At 39.9% G+C, this 17592-nt stretch overlaps 1 protein-coding gene across 2 annotated transcripts in view; it reads left to right on the top strand.

Moving 5' to 3' along the window:
• The first annotated feature begins 1405 nt into the window (after positions 1-1405).
• Positions 1406-17592, top strand: part of si:zfos-2326c3.2 (misshapen-like kinase 1) — a 65833-nt gene continuing 49646 nt past the window's right edge. The window contains exons 1-5 of one of the 2 annotated variants that reach the window (XM_038698702.1): positions 1406-1543; positions 1946-2199; positions 2989-3054; positions 14132-14188; positions 17319-17444. In XM_038698702.1, coding sequence (XP_038554630.1) covers positions 2143-2199; positions 2989-3054; positions 14132-14188; positions 17319-17444 — 306 coding nt within the window. In that variant the 5' untranslated portion in view covers positions 1406-1543; positions 1946-2142. The remainder of the gene's footprint in view (positions 1544-1945; positions 2200-2988; positions 3055-14131; positions 14189-17318; positions 17445-17592) is intronic. The other variant, XM_038698703.1, reaches the window with a different exon arrangement.

Here is a 17592-nt window from a genome sequence, read left to right on the forward strand (position 1 = left end):
TTATGTGGTCTCACTGTAGTGTGCAGTAAGTATTAAACTGAAAATACCGGGTACCCACAAGAGCTGAGCGGCTGACAAACAGTCACATCATGTAGCACCTAGTAAGTAATTATGGTGTTTTAAAGACGATGTGCTACCAAAATGAATTAATATACTAATGGATGAAGTACAATAAAAACAAATGATTTTCTGGATTGGCCACACTCCAGTGATTTATTATGCATTTCTTCTACTTGAATACATGATTTATAATAAGAACAAGTTGAGAAACAGGTCTATTCTCTGTTCATCCTGCACTGCAGCAGCTAATAAGGGACAGGCTGTAATGGAAAACAAACTTATCTTTCTCAATTAATCCAGTAATAAGTCCCATATAGTAGGAAGATTGATCAAACATAGTTGATCTTTGATGTTAAATGAGGTACAGCTGCACCTAGTGTTTATTTTCATTGTTTTAATTACACAAGATGAATAAGGTATACAGACAGTTCTAAAAAAAAAAAATTTTCTCCACTTGTTACACTGTAGCTATACCACTGTCACCAGTACTTTACTAGAAATTATACAGTAACGACAAGCCATGTGCTGTTCTTCTTTTTGTCCTACTCTGAATAGCAAGGAGCTACCGCCACTTTTTTCTGTGCTTTTGGCCACAGAAGAAAAAAACCCCAACACCACATAAATAATTGTAACTGGTTAAGTGCAGTTTATTTTATTGTACTGTGCTAATTTACATAAAACATGGCTTAAAAACAGTCACATTTAACAAAAGCATAAAACGTAAGTAAATAAATGTAAAATAAAAGTTTGTTTTTTTGCTACTCACCATAATAGTTTTATACCACATAAAGCAGCATAATTTACACACATCATTTTGGTATTATTTTTGGCATATGTTGTTACTAGGTGCACTATATGACCGGGGATGTGATCTAAAGGGTTTTAATTTCTAATAATTACATCTTGACTTTAAAACTACCATTTCTTCTTTTTCCAATTTTTATGTTAAAATGTTTCAGGTAAGGTAAGGTGAAAGCCTCACTGCTAATAATGTAGGAAAATGTATGATATACTGACACTACAACATTAAGGAGATGCTGGAACAACAAGACAAGCACAGGCAAAATGCCCAGAAAGGACTGAGGATAAACTAAGGTAAAGTGAGAATGGACATCAGGGCAGTGAAGTTAAGTGTGCACTTATTTTATTATGTGTAAGAGTTGGCCTATGTGTGTGTGTTATCTGTTAGTTAAGTTTAGTAATAAATAATCATTTATTCTCTTATCTTTGTTAAATAATTTTCGTTATCACTTATTTTCAATATGTTTTTGCAAAGTGGAAGACTGAAGTCCCCTGAGAATAACGTGTGGACTTTGAACTTTCCCCCACAAAGACAAGCACTTGGGCAAACGAACACGGACACACTTGGAAACAGTGTGTACTTTTCAGTCAGCTGCATATGGACGCAAACATTGTACAAACGGGATTAATAAAGCAAAGTTACTTTTTTCTTGTCGTTTTCCCGGGTTTTACTGGATGTCAAGTGAGTAAACGACTCGTTTTAAGAAAGAAAAAAAATCACTTCTCAGGAGCAAAAGTGTCAAGTTAAACAGTGTTATTGCAAACAGAAACAGGGTGATACTAATTTCACAATTAAGCATAGATGTTGTAGGTGGAACAGTTGGTATCTGAGACAGATAAACGAATCAACATTACGTTAGTGAAACCGGAAGGGCGAAGCGCACCTTCCAAACACGCCTATCTAGGCCTACCTACCTTTTTTTATACAGTCTATCTAGTGAATTTCGACATTTCTAATCCAATTAATATACGGGGAAATCTGTTTTGATATTATGAATTATTTACTGTTATATTTGTGATATTTTATGTTGCATCTCTTCTCAGTAAAACAGAAATACAAGCGCAAATCTCTCAAATGTTTCAGGTCTGCTGGTGAAGGAATTTATTTTGAAAGGTCTCTCCGGAAATGGTGTGTTTTACGCTGACTCACTTGACGCTGCTAGCTAAACTTCAGAATGGACCCGACAAGAGGAGGAAAGCCCGTTAGTTTGTAGAGGAGAAACTGTGACCGTCCATGTCTTGTCCACAAATATCAACCCGCTCACAAAGTTACTGAGAGCAATGTCGAGAGAAAACATCACTCGAAGTTTGGACAGTATAGACCTCGCTGCTTTAAGAGTGAGTAGGACAATGTTGTCTTGTCTTTTAATGAAATGTTTGAGTAAACATTGGAGGATGTGGTGGGTGTTGCTACAAACTTAACAGCAGTTTCAAGCAACAGCTTTAACGTTACTTGAGCAGTCACTGATTTGTTTTTACCGTGTCTAACTTGCTTTATGTAACGTTACTGTTAAAGAAACGTGTTATCGTGTCCCAACTTTGTTAAATGTAGACGGCCGTGTACCCTGTAAGTTAACATAATGCTTTCTGTCCGCACTGTGTCCTGCTTGGTGTAACTTAACCTAACTTTACAAGCACCAGTGTTTACACACAGGATTTTCTTTTTGCTGACTTGCTGAAAGTTGCAACCATGCAACAAGTCAAAGCCGATATACTTTGTGTATTTATTGAAAACTAGATAAATGTGTTGTGGTCAGTGGCACATTGTGTTTTAACCCAATTCAATGTAACGTTATAACACAGCTAGTATAGTATAGTGGTCTTGTTGGTCATGCTGGTTTATGAAATACAATGTGACTGAAGAATGTTAATGCTCATGTAATGTCATTTTATATCTCTTTAGGTCATGATAGTCTTATAGTCAGTGGAGCCATGGCCTACAGAATAAAATATTAGGGACATTTTCAATGATTTTCAAGCCATATTGCCATTCCTTGTAGCTCGCAATGATATCCACATTTGCTGTCCCACTTCCTCAGTCCCCATTCCAATATAACACTGCATTGTTCCTCTCCGTTTGCCCTCAGAACTGAGTAACTTTTCTTCACCATGTTTTTTTTTTTCTAGGATCCAGCAGGTATCTTTGAGTTGGTGGAGGTGGTTGGCAATGGAACCTATGGTCAGGTGTACAAGGTTAGTACTCCCGTGATGCTTTTCTGTCCACCTTTTCCATGTTAGTGACATGAACATGAGCGCTGCTGCAAACCGTGATGCTGATACAAACAAACGTGTATTGTCGTTTCTGTCTGAACATTGTTTACATGGCACTAAGTTACAGTAGATCATAAAAGCTGTCTGTTATAGTTAAAGTCTCACAAAGCTGCACACCGCACCAGGCCTCCAGCAGCCATGACGCATGCAGACATGCAGTATATTACAATATTTAACACGTGACTTCTGGTAAAACTTATACCTACTTCCAGTTAGTTAGGATGAGACATTCTGCATTGACTGAAATATCCTGTACCTCTTACAGACAGAACACACACACACACACACACACATGCACACCAGCATCTGTAGCATCTTTTAAAGGCCCTGGGTGGAGCTCACTTCCTTATCGCGATATCTGTTTGTGTTTGAGTGGTTTGTGGTTACAGGAGGTGTTCAGTCTTTTTTAGGTCTGTGCAGCTGGTTGTGCCCAGGGTGCAAATCATGTTCACATGCATCTGCTATACCACAAACTATGTGTTACTATACCGATCTGTATAACAATTTGAGTTTTGAGTATTAATAAAAAGGAGGTTGGGTGTCACTTTTAGACATGTATTGCTTAGAGGCAAATGGTACAAATAATATATTAATATCAACAATACCTACTACAATGAGATAGCTTTAAAAGGGTTTTTAAAAATGTCTTTGGCGTGGTCTCCCAAAATTGTGTTATATAGCTTAAATGGTATGGGGTGTGAGAGGTTAAAAGTTTACTGCTGAAGAATGAATGAGGTCCATGGATGGTACACACCAGTGGGTGTGTGTGTGTATAAGGGAGAAGGTGGGCGTGGCCTCGGTTTGCCACTTGATTTCCTGAAAGAGGAAATGTTGCAAGAGATGCATAGGACAGTGAGGCCTGTGTTGGCCTTTACACAGGGTGCTTGTACACAGGGGTAGAAAATCACAAATTTCATCCTATGACCCGCATTCATTGACGCTCAAACAAGGGGAAACCTCCAAAGATGAATCAATGGTGAGCAGTCTTATTGAGGCTGGCTTGCAGCAATGATTTTTCATGTCAAGCTGCCACAAACGAGGCACTACAGACCATTTGAAATTGTTTTTTTATTTCTTATTTTGTAAAGTAATGAATGAAATGACAGACACGAAAATAATCCTTCTGCTGATTTAAAATAGTTGACACTTTAGAATGAACTTGATTCACAAGCAGTTAATCACAAGTGCTGGTTATGTTGCCTTTGAAGACTTCAACGGCTGTCTCTGCCACTTATTCTAATCATGTTTTTGTCCATTATGTGCGTCTTTCATGCTGGTTGTAATACCCATGATGCACTCATAGTCAATACAATATTCTGTCTTATGAGAACTGCTATAGGCAAAGTAGTGATCGTGTGTAACGCTAACAGGCAACCAATTGGACCTTAAAGAGGAACGGGCAGATCTGTTTCCCTATGCAAACACACAGACACACACTCTGTGTGTGTCTGTGTGAATGTGTGTGTGTTTTCAGGAATACAGCGAGTCCTATCCTGGGAAACCAGGACAGGAATAGGGCTCACAGAACAATGACTGATGCTGCCCACAAACACACTGCCCCTTAACAAAACACTTAGTTGTGGATTGACATGAGTGCAGGAGATGCTGACAGAGCTCCTCCTCTGCTTATTTACGTATGTGTGCTGTATTTTCATTACATTCATTTTTAAGCATTTAGTAATGGAACATGAACAGGATATCCAGCAAGAGATGTTACATTACATTATGTTTATGCATTTAGCTGACGCTTTCATCCAAAGCGACTTACAATTCCTATATATGTCAGAGGTCGCATGCCTCTGGAGCAACTAGGGGTTAAGTGTCTTGCTCAGGGACACAATGGTGGATGTGCAGGCGTCTTATCCGTGCGCCATCACCACCCCCGTTCCGATCTTAATTCTAAGCTTAAACCTCTGTGTCACCGTTATTTACATTACTGAGTGCAAGTTAAGAAAGTACAGCAGAGGAAATCCCATGGTGTGTCACTAGCACAACTGGATAACACTATTCCAGTGTTTTAGTGTTCTAGACATGAACTGGGCAGAGTAATATCAGGTTAATAGAAAATTGACCTATACTGTGCCTAGATACTCAAAATAATCCCAAGTCCCAGAGACATAGTGTTGTGAGACAAATTGATTTGTGTTTTAGAGACCCGATGTGTGAATACACACCATCTATAGTATGCAGCCATGGGCAGAGGAAAAGTCCCTATTGAGGTTTATTTGACATTTAAAGACATGCTGAGATCACTGTCACCATGGCATTTGTGCTATATTTAGCACACTTATTTTTAATACTTAAATACACACTTGTGAGGTCACAATTAACTTTGTAGTACAGTGGAATGTGTTTGCATTTATTTTTCATTTATTTATTTGCTGTGGTAGAAACGTTGGTAAAAGGCAACTGAATGCAGGACCAAAAACGAGAAATGGCTGGTTTCGTGAAAAGCAGATATAAAAGGTCTAAAATCAATTTACAATCTTACAGTTAGTAACAGGCAGGGTTAAGTAATGTCCGTCAAGTCAGGCAAACAGACAGCAGGTCAAAGCATTTATAAACCACGTAACTAGAAACTCACAGACTGCAGGTTCAGGTAGGCAGGAATGGGCTACAACTCCGGGATAGACGACAGGTGAGGCATGACGGTATGTGGAAAGTTCAAAAACACACACAGAGACTTTGAAAAAGAGAGAGTTTGAGGATGAAGAGGCGGAGGAGGGCAATGGAGCAGTTTGGAGTTCAACTTGGGTGATGTTGCCTGTTAGTTCTGCTCTAAATTGAAGCCGTACAGTTGACCTGTGTCTTGCATCAGGAGTTGAATGTATTGATTGCTACATTTTACCATGGCTGAAAGTGGTTTTATTTTTCATTATTTGCTAATTGCCATTTTGCCATGATGTCAATCAAACCCTGGTGTCAGTGGAGGAAAGTGAGCCCCATTAGCCTCATTTTCATTTTAATCCAGTGGAACAGCCTCCTGGTCAGCAGGCAGGATTTCCTGACACGCTAAGACAGACACAATTAGAATAAATGGGGAGTCAGATGGAGAGTAGAGAGGGTTGGAGAAAACAATCAGGCTTTTTCAGCCAAATTGCCTCAGGAGCTAAAAAGTCAGGAACTCAAAGAATCCTCAGTGTACTTGTTTTTACGTTTCCACCACAGCTTAAGAATTGCAATTGGAGACATTAGAGCGATAACAGATTAAAATGCCACCGTGTAAATTGAGACATCACTTTTGCACGAAACAAGACAACACAGAGTCATCATCACTGTTGTGTATGTGAGTGATGATTGAATGGATGTCGGAAAGAGAAATGCAGATGTGGAGGGTGCAGGGAGATTTGAGACATTCGAAAGCGAAAGGCAAGACCCAAGGTAGAGAGGATGTGATTGGGTTGCGGTTATTGGTGTCCTATAGTATCTGTAATGAAACTTGTGTTTGACCTGCCCGTGACATTCACTACTGCAACTCCACCCCGTATAGTTATTGCAAGACTGGAAAGTAGTGTCATGGTAAAAGGGAGATTTTGAGGACAAGAACAAAAACTGGGCCGAGGTTCCTGCAGTATACATTCTTTATTTATTTTATTTGTATTTAACCTTTATTTATTCAGGGAGCTTCACTGAGAGCAACCTCTTGCAGGAAGGCCCTGATCACAATCACACTGTTACACATTCATACCTGGAGTATACGTGCAGGTAAAGTTCCTTAGTCCTTAAAAAAAATAAATAAATCCTGGATAGGTTCCTGCAGTCGAAAAGGGAAGTGGTTCCTGCCTGGAAGACAATCAACCTTTCCTCCTCTAGTCTACTAGTCACGATTATTTTTGTCACCCCCTAACCTTAACCCTAATTAAACCATTTAACTTATTAAATGTCTTTCAAGTGAATTACTTATCTCCAGCACACAGCATAACTTGCTAACCATTAAGCGAACGAGGTATCAACCAGGGGGAAAAAAGTGAAGAAGACAAGACAGCGTAGGCTACTCCTACAAGTCACTGATTTACTATTGCACTTAACGTACACAACTAAAAGAGCATTCTCTTAGCCAGCACCTCCCATGAGACCTCAAACCAAGAATGCAAAGAACTAAGGAGAGACTGCTCCAAGATAACAGCCAGGCATTATCACCCATAACAATAAGCTCACAATCGGATTTATTGCCAAGTAGGTTTTAACTTTAAAACGTTTAACTTTTTAACAAAGTATGTAATGTAATGTCTATTTAGAATAATAAAGCAATAGACCCCTTTCATAATACTTCTGTTGTTTATTTTATCAAAGTGCTTATAAGTTTTATAAGCCGACAATGTTCTGTAGGCTACATCATGAGCCAGATGTTTCTTGATTTACTTTAAAATGTTAAACCATTACTCGGATTGTAAAGACAACAGATAACAGAGGTACGAACATTGAAACTATTTTACAGTTGTGGCATTTCCTCTTTTGCTCTGTTGCTGCTGCAGTGGTCTGTGTAACGGGGACCAGAGGGCTCTGTGGGCGTGACTGGCCGGCCGGCTAGCACCGCTAACCTTGCAGGCGCGTGTGGAGCTTCTCAACCCCGAAAACGTTTAAGCACATTTTGGATTCGCCATCAACTTCGAATATTAAGTGCCAATATTCAAGATCTACACAGTTGATTTCTCGCCTCAAAACCTCTCAAAAGTGTATTAGTGATGAAATAGCGCACAAAAGTTGTAAAAAACGTTCTGCTGTTAGCCTCTTTCTCCGTTGCTTTCTGCTTCTTCTTCGTGAGTAGTCTTAGGCCCAATCCCAATGTCCCCCTAAGCCCTAAACCCTGAACCCTCACAGACTTTACTGACGTCACTTGGAAAGTGATTGAGTTTAAGAGGCTGCAAAGACTCAAAATGCCGTAAACATGAACGGGACAGCCCTTTGCCACTTTATCACGTTACCTTTACGACGCTGAAACACGTTGCACACTTTTTATTTTATGTTTTTGCCTTATTTTTAAGTCCTGCAGGCTCTTGGCCTACAGAGTGGAGGTGATGTAGCCTAAATGTCAATATATATATATATATGTTATTAATCCATACACTATTGTTGGTCAAATAGCTTCATTAAGCAAAAACTAAGATAAATAGTTGAATAATCTAAGTGTGTAATAAGGTGATTGGATTCCTCTGACATCATGTGTTCTTTACACCATCTTAAACAATTTTAACATTAGCGTTGGTGTCGATGCTTGTTTGTTTACTGTTTTCCTCTTCTCTTATAACGTGGATCTATAAAGGGCTCAAAATGTCCGTGAGAGAGCCCTCGCGCACTTGATGATTTGACAGTGGGATGGTCCTGAACCCTCCTTGAATTCCCTGGAACGCGCCTCGAAGTCTGTGAGTCTGTGAGGGTGGACATTGGGATTGGGCCTTACAGTCAAGCAGTCATGGCAGACAGTGGAAGCGATACTTCCCCCAGCACTTCCTGTAGTGCATTGCAGTTAGAAATGAACAACCAGAAATGTTCTGAATTGTTGCAGCCTTAACCCACAGATGTATGTTTCTGTATAACTTAACAGCAGCAACATGTGGCTGTTGGTTGCTGAACAGTACAGGAGGTGACCCACAGGAGAAATGTCAGACCTTTAAAATGAACATAAAATTATAGTTGCTTTATTAGACATTCTTAGCGCTGCATCTCTGAGGCACACTGTGCATGCTTCTCTCACTCACCATCTAGTCATTATTCTCATTCTCACACACACACACACACACACACACACACACACGCACGCACGCACACACAACTCTACAGCAGTGGCTTGCAGGGAAGGGAAGTTCCTTCTACAAACAGGGAAACGCCCTGTGTGTGTGTGTGTGTGTGTGTGTGTTTGTTATAATGTATAAAACTCCACTAAAGCTAAACGCCACGATCACTCCTGACGCAACACTTTGCTGCTCTGAGTAAAGCAAAAATCAGTGCTAGTTAGTTTCAGGGATATTATTTAAATAAATCATGTTCATAGTATGTGTAAAAAATATAATCAAAACATATCTTTAACATTCTTTTGTTGATAAGGAGATTTGATCTGATTTCAAATTGTATTTCTTTGGTCGAGTTTGTGAAAGGTTAAAGCCACCTAAATTGGCTCTCGAGCATTGCTTCCATAGTCTCAGTAAACCCTGGTGACACCATGTTGAAAGATCATGCACAGCCATAAAACAGCTGGCTGTAACACAATTCCCAAAGTGAATCACTTACACTTCCTCAAATCTTTCTGGTTTGAATTACCGTCACTTCCCTTTCTGTGACCCACATGTCATTATTCTTATGTTACTCGTGTTGAATGACCTGCTGACCAAAGTGTGAAATGTCCAGAAATGTTGATGTTGATGTTGTTTTGTGTTAGAAAATATTCAATTCCTTCTACATAGTTAGAAACGTACAGCTCAGTTTCCCCTGGAACACATGATATGCAATTTTGAAAGTTGAAATAAAGACTATCTAATTTTGGAATAAGAGGAGAAACAAACAACAAGGAGAAATACATGATGAAAACGTTCATGTTGGGTTGCTGCGTTTGTGCTTGTTAGAGGTAAAAGAAAAAGAGTGGGACAGAGACAAAAGGAGAGGAGAGTGAGAGAGGGCAAAAGGAAGGAAGGCAGAGGTGAAAGGCAGAGACGGAGAGGAAGGAAGGAAGGAAGAAGGAGAGAGACAGATGAAACTAAACTAGAGAGAGAAGAGGAAAGTAGCCCCATATGAGGCTTTGTGCTGATTACCTGAGTGTGTCTGTGGTTTGTGTGACCCAGAGAATATGGGGGAAGGCCACCAGTTAGAATATACTCAGGAGTGACTGGCCTCCTACTGGCTGGTATGGCTGATAAGACTTCTTCTTAGTTCTGTTTGTATGACAGCAGGGTTAATTGCATTTACATTATAGTAGCAGTATTATACGAGACGTTATATACAAGTGTATACCACTTTAAGAATCCTCAATACAGCTCTATAAGGAAACCCCGTAACGCCAAAGATGGCGGTTGTCCCGTCCCTCCCGCTAGAAAGCCGATCGTCTTCTTTCAACAGCCGAGGCGGGAAACATATTTCACCCAATCGTGTGGTTCCACTGACATAAGGGGTCCATGTGCATGCATCACTACTACTACACATTCACAGTAGAAGTATAACCAGTCGGGAAAAACGCTTTTAAACTTATTTTGTGTCAAATTTGTCAAACTGCAAACAGATTTTATTGCTGATCCTAGTCATGTTGTTTTTATGTCTCGGTGACCAGTAAAAGTGCAGTTCTGGCTCTCTCCCCATTCATTCAGATAGGAGCCTGGTCTTGTTAGTCCTCAGTAGCTGCCCGGAGGCGTTGCTAAGATGGCTGCCGAGTGGCATGACTTGCCTAAAAGGATTTTGATTATACTCAATATACTATCTAATAGGGCTGCATGATATTGGAAAAAACTAACATTGCAATATTTTTCTTTTCTGTTATATATATTGCGATATGAAAAAAATACAGGAAGTTTCACCAGATTACTTCAGTTGCTCTATTTGAAAATAATTGAGCATCCTAAAGCTGATGATACACAGAGCAACTTTTAGAGCAATCGTGCAGGGCAACGTTACCGTCAATGATAATGAGTAAAGATTACTACCGCAATCCCCTTCCCCCACCATTCCGCCACCCGCCCCGCACCGCCCCTATCCGTTCAAAACATAGTCGGACTTGCCACTAGCAAAATTGCCCAGCAACTTTGCTCAAAAAGTTGCCCCGTGTATCATCAGCTTAAAAGAATTGATCAACTGATCGAGAATAATATTGGGATTGCGAGTTCACTGTGGATGCAGAGCCTGCTCGTAACTCACTAGTTAGAAACTGTGTATCCAAGAACTGTCTATGAAGATTCTCAGTCATCCAGGTCATAGTTATCCAACGAAGGTTAAAATCAAGGGCAACTGGACTTGGTTGAAGATACTGGAAGACGTTTCGTCCCTCATCCAAAGGACTTCTTCAGAACTGAAGAAGTCTCAGTTGCCCTTGATTTTAACCTTTGTTGGATATCCAAGAACTCTTAAATCAGAGTAAATGATGTTACATCTGACAAACTTGAAATGAGAACTGTCCAAGTTTTCCTTTTCTATCAAGCAGCAAAAAAAGTTGAGGTGGTTGAGTTAATTTGACTTGCTTGATATTGCACTGTTCTGCGATGTGACTATTGTGCAAGAGCACATTGGGATGACGATTCTCCAGCGATATATTGTGCAGCCCTAATATCAAACCAGTCCAGCCCTTTTGACTCTGTAGTGCCAGTCAGTGAAGGTTCCATGTGAATGGGCTTGGCCTTTCTCACACAGCACACACACTGATACAGACATGCAGCCTTTAAATAGCAGCATCCCTACATGCAGTTCGGAGATGAGAGCTGATCAGCGATGCAGTCCATCCAAGCACAAAGTACACATATGTAAGAGACTGTTCTGTTGGGGACAGATAGAACGACACAGAAGAGGGAGACAGGGGATGTCGTTTGTCCCCTTGCTGTCTGCATTATAAATGTCTCTCTTGTCTATAATTAGCATATGCATATATATTATAGTAACCTTTTCACTGACAATATTTGTGGTGTTCCCTAATTGTGCCACTGTGTGTGTGCGTGTGTGTCAGAGAAGGCACTTGTATCTGGATTTATTTGTGAATGTGTTTGATTCCTAGCACTTAACAGCGTCATGAAGTGTGTGCCTGAGTGTGTGAAACATTGGACAGTGTCAAAAATTGCACAACCTTTCTCCAATTAATTATCTGGTAGAGAGCGGAGTGTGTGTGTGTGTGTGTGTGTGTGTGTGTGTGTGTGTGTGTCAGTGCTGCATATTGTTAATAAGCAGCCCAGCTGAGAGTGGAACATTTCACATTTGTAAGTTGTGGTGGCATCCCAGCCAGCAGACACCACTGAGTCTGAAGGGACAGGAAGGCCATTTCCTTATTTATCACAGTCAGGCCAATGGTTGCTTGTATGCCACAATTCTTTGCAATTATGGAGACAATGTCCTCCACTTGGGGACAGAGTCAAGGCCAGAATGAAAGGGGCCAGTGAGCCTGACACAGTGCATCTTACATCCAATATAAAAGCGTAATATATATGAGAAAAATATCAGCTAGGTTGTTATCTGAAAGGAGTCTGTTTCACAGCTGCTGGTTCAGCAACATTTTCAATAAAGTTTATTGTGAGGCATGTCACAGCATTCCACTAGCTTCAATCTACGGAGCTCAATCTTTCCAGTCTTGAGCTTTAGCAATTTTTAATGCTTTCAAATAGTTCTGGATGCTGTAATCATACCCACCATAATAACTGACAATGCACATTTTGATAGGTTTGAGATGTGTCATCTGATAAACATGAAGTGAGTAAGTCAAGTGATCGATGAACCAAAACTCCCACTTAGGACTTCTATGGCTGTGACATTGAATGGTCTAACTAAGGCACAGTCCCATATAAATTGTAGGAACCTTCCCACTTTGTTAACTTTTCTTTTGTTTCTTTTGCTCATTGAATTCATTGTACTGTGTCCAGCAATTTCCAATCAAATTCTTTCTCCAGATCTCTCTGCCATGACAGTATTCTATATTGAGTGTCTGTCTAAAATACTCCCAAACTTTAGACAGTCTAAGGCGAGTTCTTGTAGCTGGAGCTTGTCCGGGGGAATCCCTGCTAACACCGGATTCAGCAACGCTTCAATGCACATACTGCGAGTCGAAGTATTTATGTAATCGATTACGTTGGCGAATCGACCCAGCCCTAGTTTCAACTGCTGAGTTTCCTTCTTGGAAACTGAAGACTTCTCTTATGTGGATATACTCGACTTAGACGCACAGGTTTCCACACCCTGCTTTCCTCCATGGCCTACTATATAATATAAGAAATTTGAAAGAGTGTTCGATTCAGCTGCAGAGAAAATAAAACATAAATAGGAAAATATTAAAAATGTAGTGTTTATTTTCAAGCTCCCCATCCATCTTTGTCTCGCAGTCTTTCTCTGATTCTCTGCGTCTATACCTGAGTATTAGCTGACTGATTGAGTATAGTGGGATTTGTCATGCCCTCTGGTCTGTTTCATACACACACACGCTCAGAGCCCTGTCATACATCACAGCTTAAAGGCTTATAGAGTCGCTACTTTAGTATCTTGTCAGCTTTCTGACTCATGACAAGGTTTTCAATTTTCCCCTTTTCACCTGACTGCACTTTACAGCTCTGGCTCTCTTTTGTGGCTCTCTCCCTCTCTCTCTCTCTCTCTCTTCTCTGTCCCTTTCTCTCTCTCACCACGCTCCCTGTCTTGTTCTTTCTGACTGCGCCTCTCATGAGAAAATGAAATGATGCCATACGTAGCTGTGTTCAGAATTGAAAACGATATCACAATCCAAGTATTCACTCAAAAGACAGACACAGATTACAGTTGTTGGGCTGATCATCGTTGCGATCATCAACACTTATCAGACCAAGTTGGACCAAATGAGTTACGCTCTGGGCGACCAATATTTAGTGTTTTTGAATTATATTCTTTCACGTTTTGATCTGCCTGTCGTTCCCATCAAGATCACTTTTAAACACTGATTCGCACAGTTGCACCTGTGATTTATGAAGAATATCATCATGAGCCTCCCGGTTTCAGATGATTCACTTGTTTCAGTGTTTTTATCACTACATTAGTCTCGCTTTCCTCAACAACCAGGAAGGTAATATTGCAAATTCTGCAAAAAGAATTTGAATGTCAGGAATCAGGGAGAGCAGAATATGTTTGAATCAGGGAGAGTCATATGTGAGAACTTGTGTTCTTGTGGGACTTGCCGACATGACTAATCATAGTCTTCAATGTGTCTTCAGTACATAGTACTTGTCTATGTGGTTCATTATACTGTAGGCTTATTTTCCTGTTAGGACTGAAAAAACTGTGCATGCAAATCTTTATATGTGAAGTTTTTATTTAGTCTGATGTGACCTTAACGTTTTCATTATGTATGTGTCTCCAGGGTCGTCATGTCAAGACAGGCCAACTGGCAGCTATCAAAGTCATGGAAGTCACAGAGGTAAAAGTGCATTACATTTTCCCCCTGATCTGTCTGTCTCCACCCACTGTTTCTTCTTTGTGTTTTCTATTTCTCATCTTTGGTGAAAACAAGTTTAACATGTAAAATATCAAGTGTAATTAATCTCAACATCGCCAGGCCTATCAGACAATTATACAGTGTAAATTATACATCACATACATTCTTTGCAAACATGGTCCTTACATAAGGATAAAAAAGCAAGCTGACCTGGTCTTATTCTGTGTAGGAGGAAATTAATATATCCATGTAAATTTTCCATGGGCTTTAACGTTTGCATTTATCCATGGGTGCTCAAAATGAAAAAAAAAAACCATAAAAATATTTGACACTGCTGCTTATTTTATACATAAAGTTCAGTTCACTCAACATGAAAAGTACAACAGGAGAAACTGTTGCCAGCATCCAGAGAGACAAAGAGGGAATCAATACAGCCATAAAACATCAGATGAAAAGAGAGGCAGGAAAGGAGATAAGAGAGAGAGAAAGAGAGAGAGACAAAGACCAGCAGTGTTACAGAACTGTCATGATCCACATGGGAATTAGTGTAATTAGTCAGTTTGAAGGCACCGAGCTTGGTTGAGATGTTCCTCGCTGACTCTGTTTCTGTTTAATTGTGGGTTTTTTTTCTTTCAAGTGACAATTTCCCTAAAAAAAGACAAGGTCTGGACTAAATGAGTAGTTTTTTCAGTTTGTCTCTCTTCTGTCTTTTCCCAATTCAGTTCTCTCTCCGCTCTCGCAGGTAATTGAAGCATTGGAACTTTTACGATGCATTTGACATCTTCTCCTAACTCCGTACCCAAAGCATAGACACGCAACGTGGATTAAACAAAAATCTACTTTAATATACCGCTAGCCTGACAAAATGGAATTACATGAAATGGTCTCTTCTTTCTTCCAGTTCTCTGAGTCCCTGCAATATTTCTGTTTTGACCCAGAAGTCGTTTTTATTACATTCCAGGTGAATTTCCTAGATATTAAAGGTGTCTTCACTTTAGAGATTCAAAGCCACAATCTTGGATAGTTTTGGTGATATAAAATATTAATATTTAATATTTTTAATATTTTTTTATTAATGTATTGTTGTTACAGTAAATCAATTTGAGAATGAAAAAATCTCTCTGATGCTATATTTGGAATTTCAGTTTCAGTTATTAATTGTTTACTAAAAAGGGAGTTGACTCCGTGTGCTCTGCCTTGTGGTCTTACAGCTGTACGAGGGGACAGCAGAGGTGTGGAGGTTTTATTGATATCACGGGTTTCCCTGGGTTTTTAGAGGGCCTAGGTGCTGTGCAGCAGTTGTGGGGTTGATGCTCAAGCCCTGATCCAACAGCAAGGCCTGGTGGGGTGTTCATTACACGATGAGTATGTTACTAACTACTATTGTTGTGTTATTGATTGATTGATTTTCCATTACTTTGGGCCAATAAACTGATGAGGGTGATGGTGCGTACGGTAGATGGTTATGAATTCACAGTGTGATTCACAGAATTAACATTTATAACACAGGCAGAGTACTTAGTGACAGTTTCCTACTTATTTGCTAACTACTTATTTGGCACTTAATTATAATGTGAGATGGACATCGTTTTATGAGTGCTTATTATAATTGCGCATTAGTAAACAACCATTATATTTGTGTCAAACTAATTTCCCATTCAGTGAGATTTACACCATTTTACTGGTGCTTGCAACAATCGGTTTAAACCAACCTTTGGCTGGCTAGTTGACAAAAGTTCACTTATTCAGAGGGCTCCACTGCTACACTGTGGTGAATTACGCTTGCTAGGTAGCTCGATAGTTAACAGTCACAATCTTTAAAATTATTGATAAATATGGCCTTTGATTTTGTAGACACCATACACTGGCTGGGGAAAGGTGATAGAGGGAGGGTGATAGTGTAAATGACAATGATTAAAAATTTTGGATATTCACCAGAATAGAATAATAGCTCTCTGTGACTGTTATTTTAGACCAAATTGTTAAAATGTTTGAAAATAACACTAGTTTAAGTAGTTTCTGTGCAGTTTACGTTGTGTTAAATAATGTATTACTGCTTTATACTTCACCACAAATCTGCCTATTGCACAACTGGACACACTAGTTTCTTTCCTGTTGGTGGTACTGGGTCTTCTGTGTTGCAGACAAACTCTTTTGCAGGAAATGCTTGGCTATAATCTCCCTTCTATCTTTCACACACACTCAAACAGTAAGAGAAAGCGAGAGAGAGAGGCTGCAGACACAGGCAGAAGGCTTTGTGTTTCAGACGGAGGTGAAAGTTCAAACTCTGCCTTGTCATTTTCTCCCGTCCTGTCCTCCTGTGGAGATTTAAAGGAGGTCAGTGACTCGGAGAAGCGCTCTGTTGTTTCCTCTTTTCTGATTAACAGCCACATCCAGCTCCTCCAGCTAGACTCTCCTTCCTCTACCTTCGCTTCTTCTACTCCACCTCTCCTCCAGTCCAGTGTAAATTTAGGGGTTCAGTGAATTGGAGAGGCCGCAAGTCGTTTCCGGGATTTATAGTGAGAAAACAAAAACTGCCGCACTCTGTTTCCTCTACTCTCTCTTTCTGTTGTTGCGTCTCATAACACTGACCAACCTTAGTTGTTTTGGTGAGAAACAGCAGTAGTTGAATTAAGGTCTACTGGCTGGGTGAAAGGTCATCTAGAGGTTGCACGGCAGTCTGATTACAGATGCTGTCTGTCGGGACATGTACGTGTATGTATTGTATGGAAATAAAAAGAAAGGTTTTACTAAGTACCAGCTTTCAGTGTTTGTAGAAAAGCCTCAGCAGGATTAAACATGTCTTATTCTTGATGTAGAGAATTCTCAAGAAGAAGAAAAGGCAGAAAGTGAGGGTGGCGATCTAGAGGAGTTACTGTTAAAGCAGAAGTATGACTCTACTCTATGTAGAACTCTTAAAACCATCTGTATGAAGTATGTGTGTGTTTCTGGAGTTGAAAGAGTTGAAAAATTATCCCAACAGAGAAACATGCCTTCTTTCTGCCACTCATAACTACTTTCTGCCCCTCAGTCAATCTAACATTGCTGTTTTCATCACCCATATATACTGTACATGGAGTTTGACTTCTGCTGTATCTGTTGGTATGTTTAGGAAGAAGAAGAGGAGATCAAGCTGGAGATCAACATGTTGAAGAGTTATTCCCACCATAGAAACATCGCTACTTATTATGGAGCTTTTATTAAGAAAGGTCCTGCTGGACAGGACCACCAACTCTGGGTTTGTACACTACTTTATCAGCCCTTTTCTGCCTATATCATTGCTACTGAGTCAAAAAAAATAAAGGAAATTCAAAGTTTTGTTAAATAACTGCTACCCATCTGGGTTTGTTCTGAAATTATCATAGGTTTCTATCATATTATGTGTA

This window comes from Micropterus salmoides, unplaced genomic scaffold, assembly GCF_014851395.1.
Source record: "Micropterus salmoides isolate LMB-PRFRI ecotype aquatic unplaced genomic scaffold, ASM1485139v1 Ms_hic_scaffold_5, whole genome shotgun sequence".
Lineage (NCBI taxonomy): Eukaryota > Metazoa > Chordata > Actinopteri > Centrarchiformes > Centrarchidae > Micropterus > Micropterus salmoides.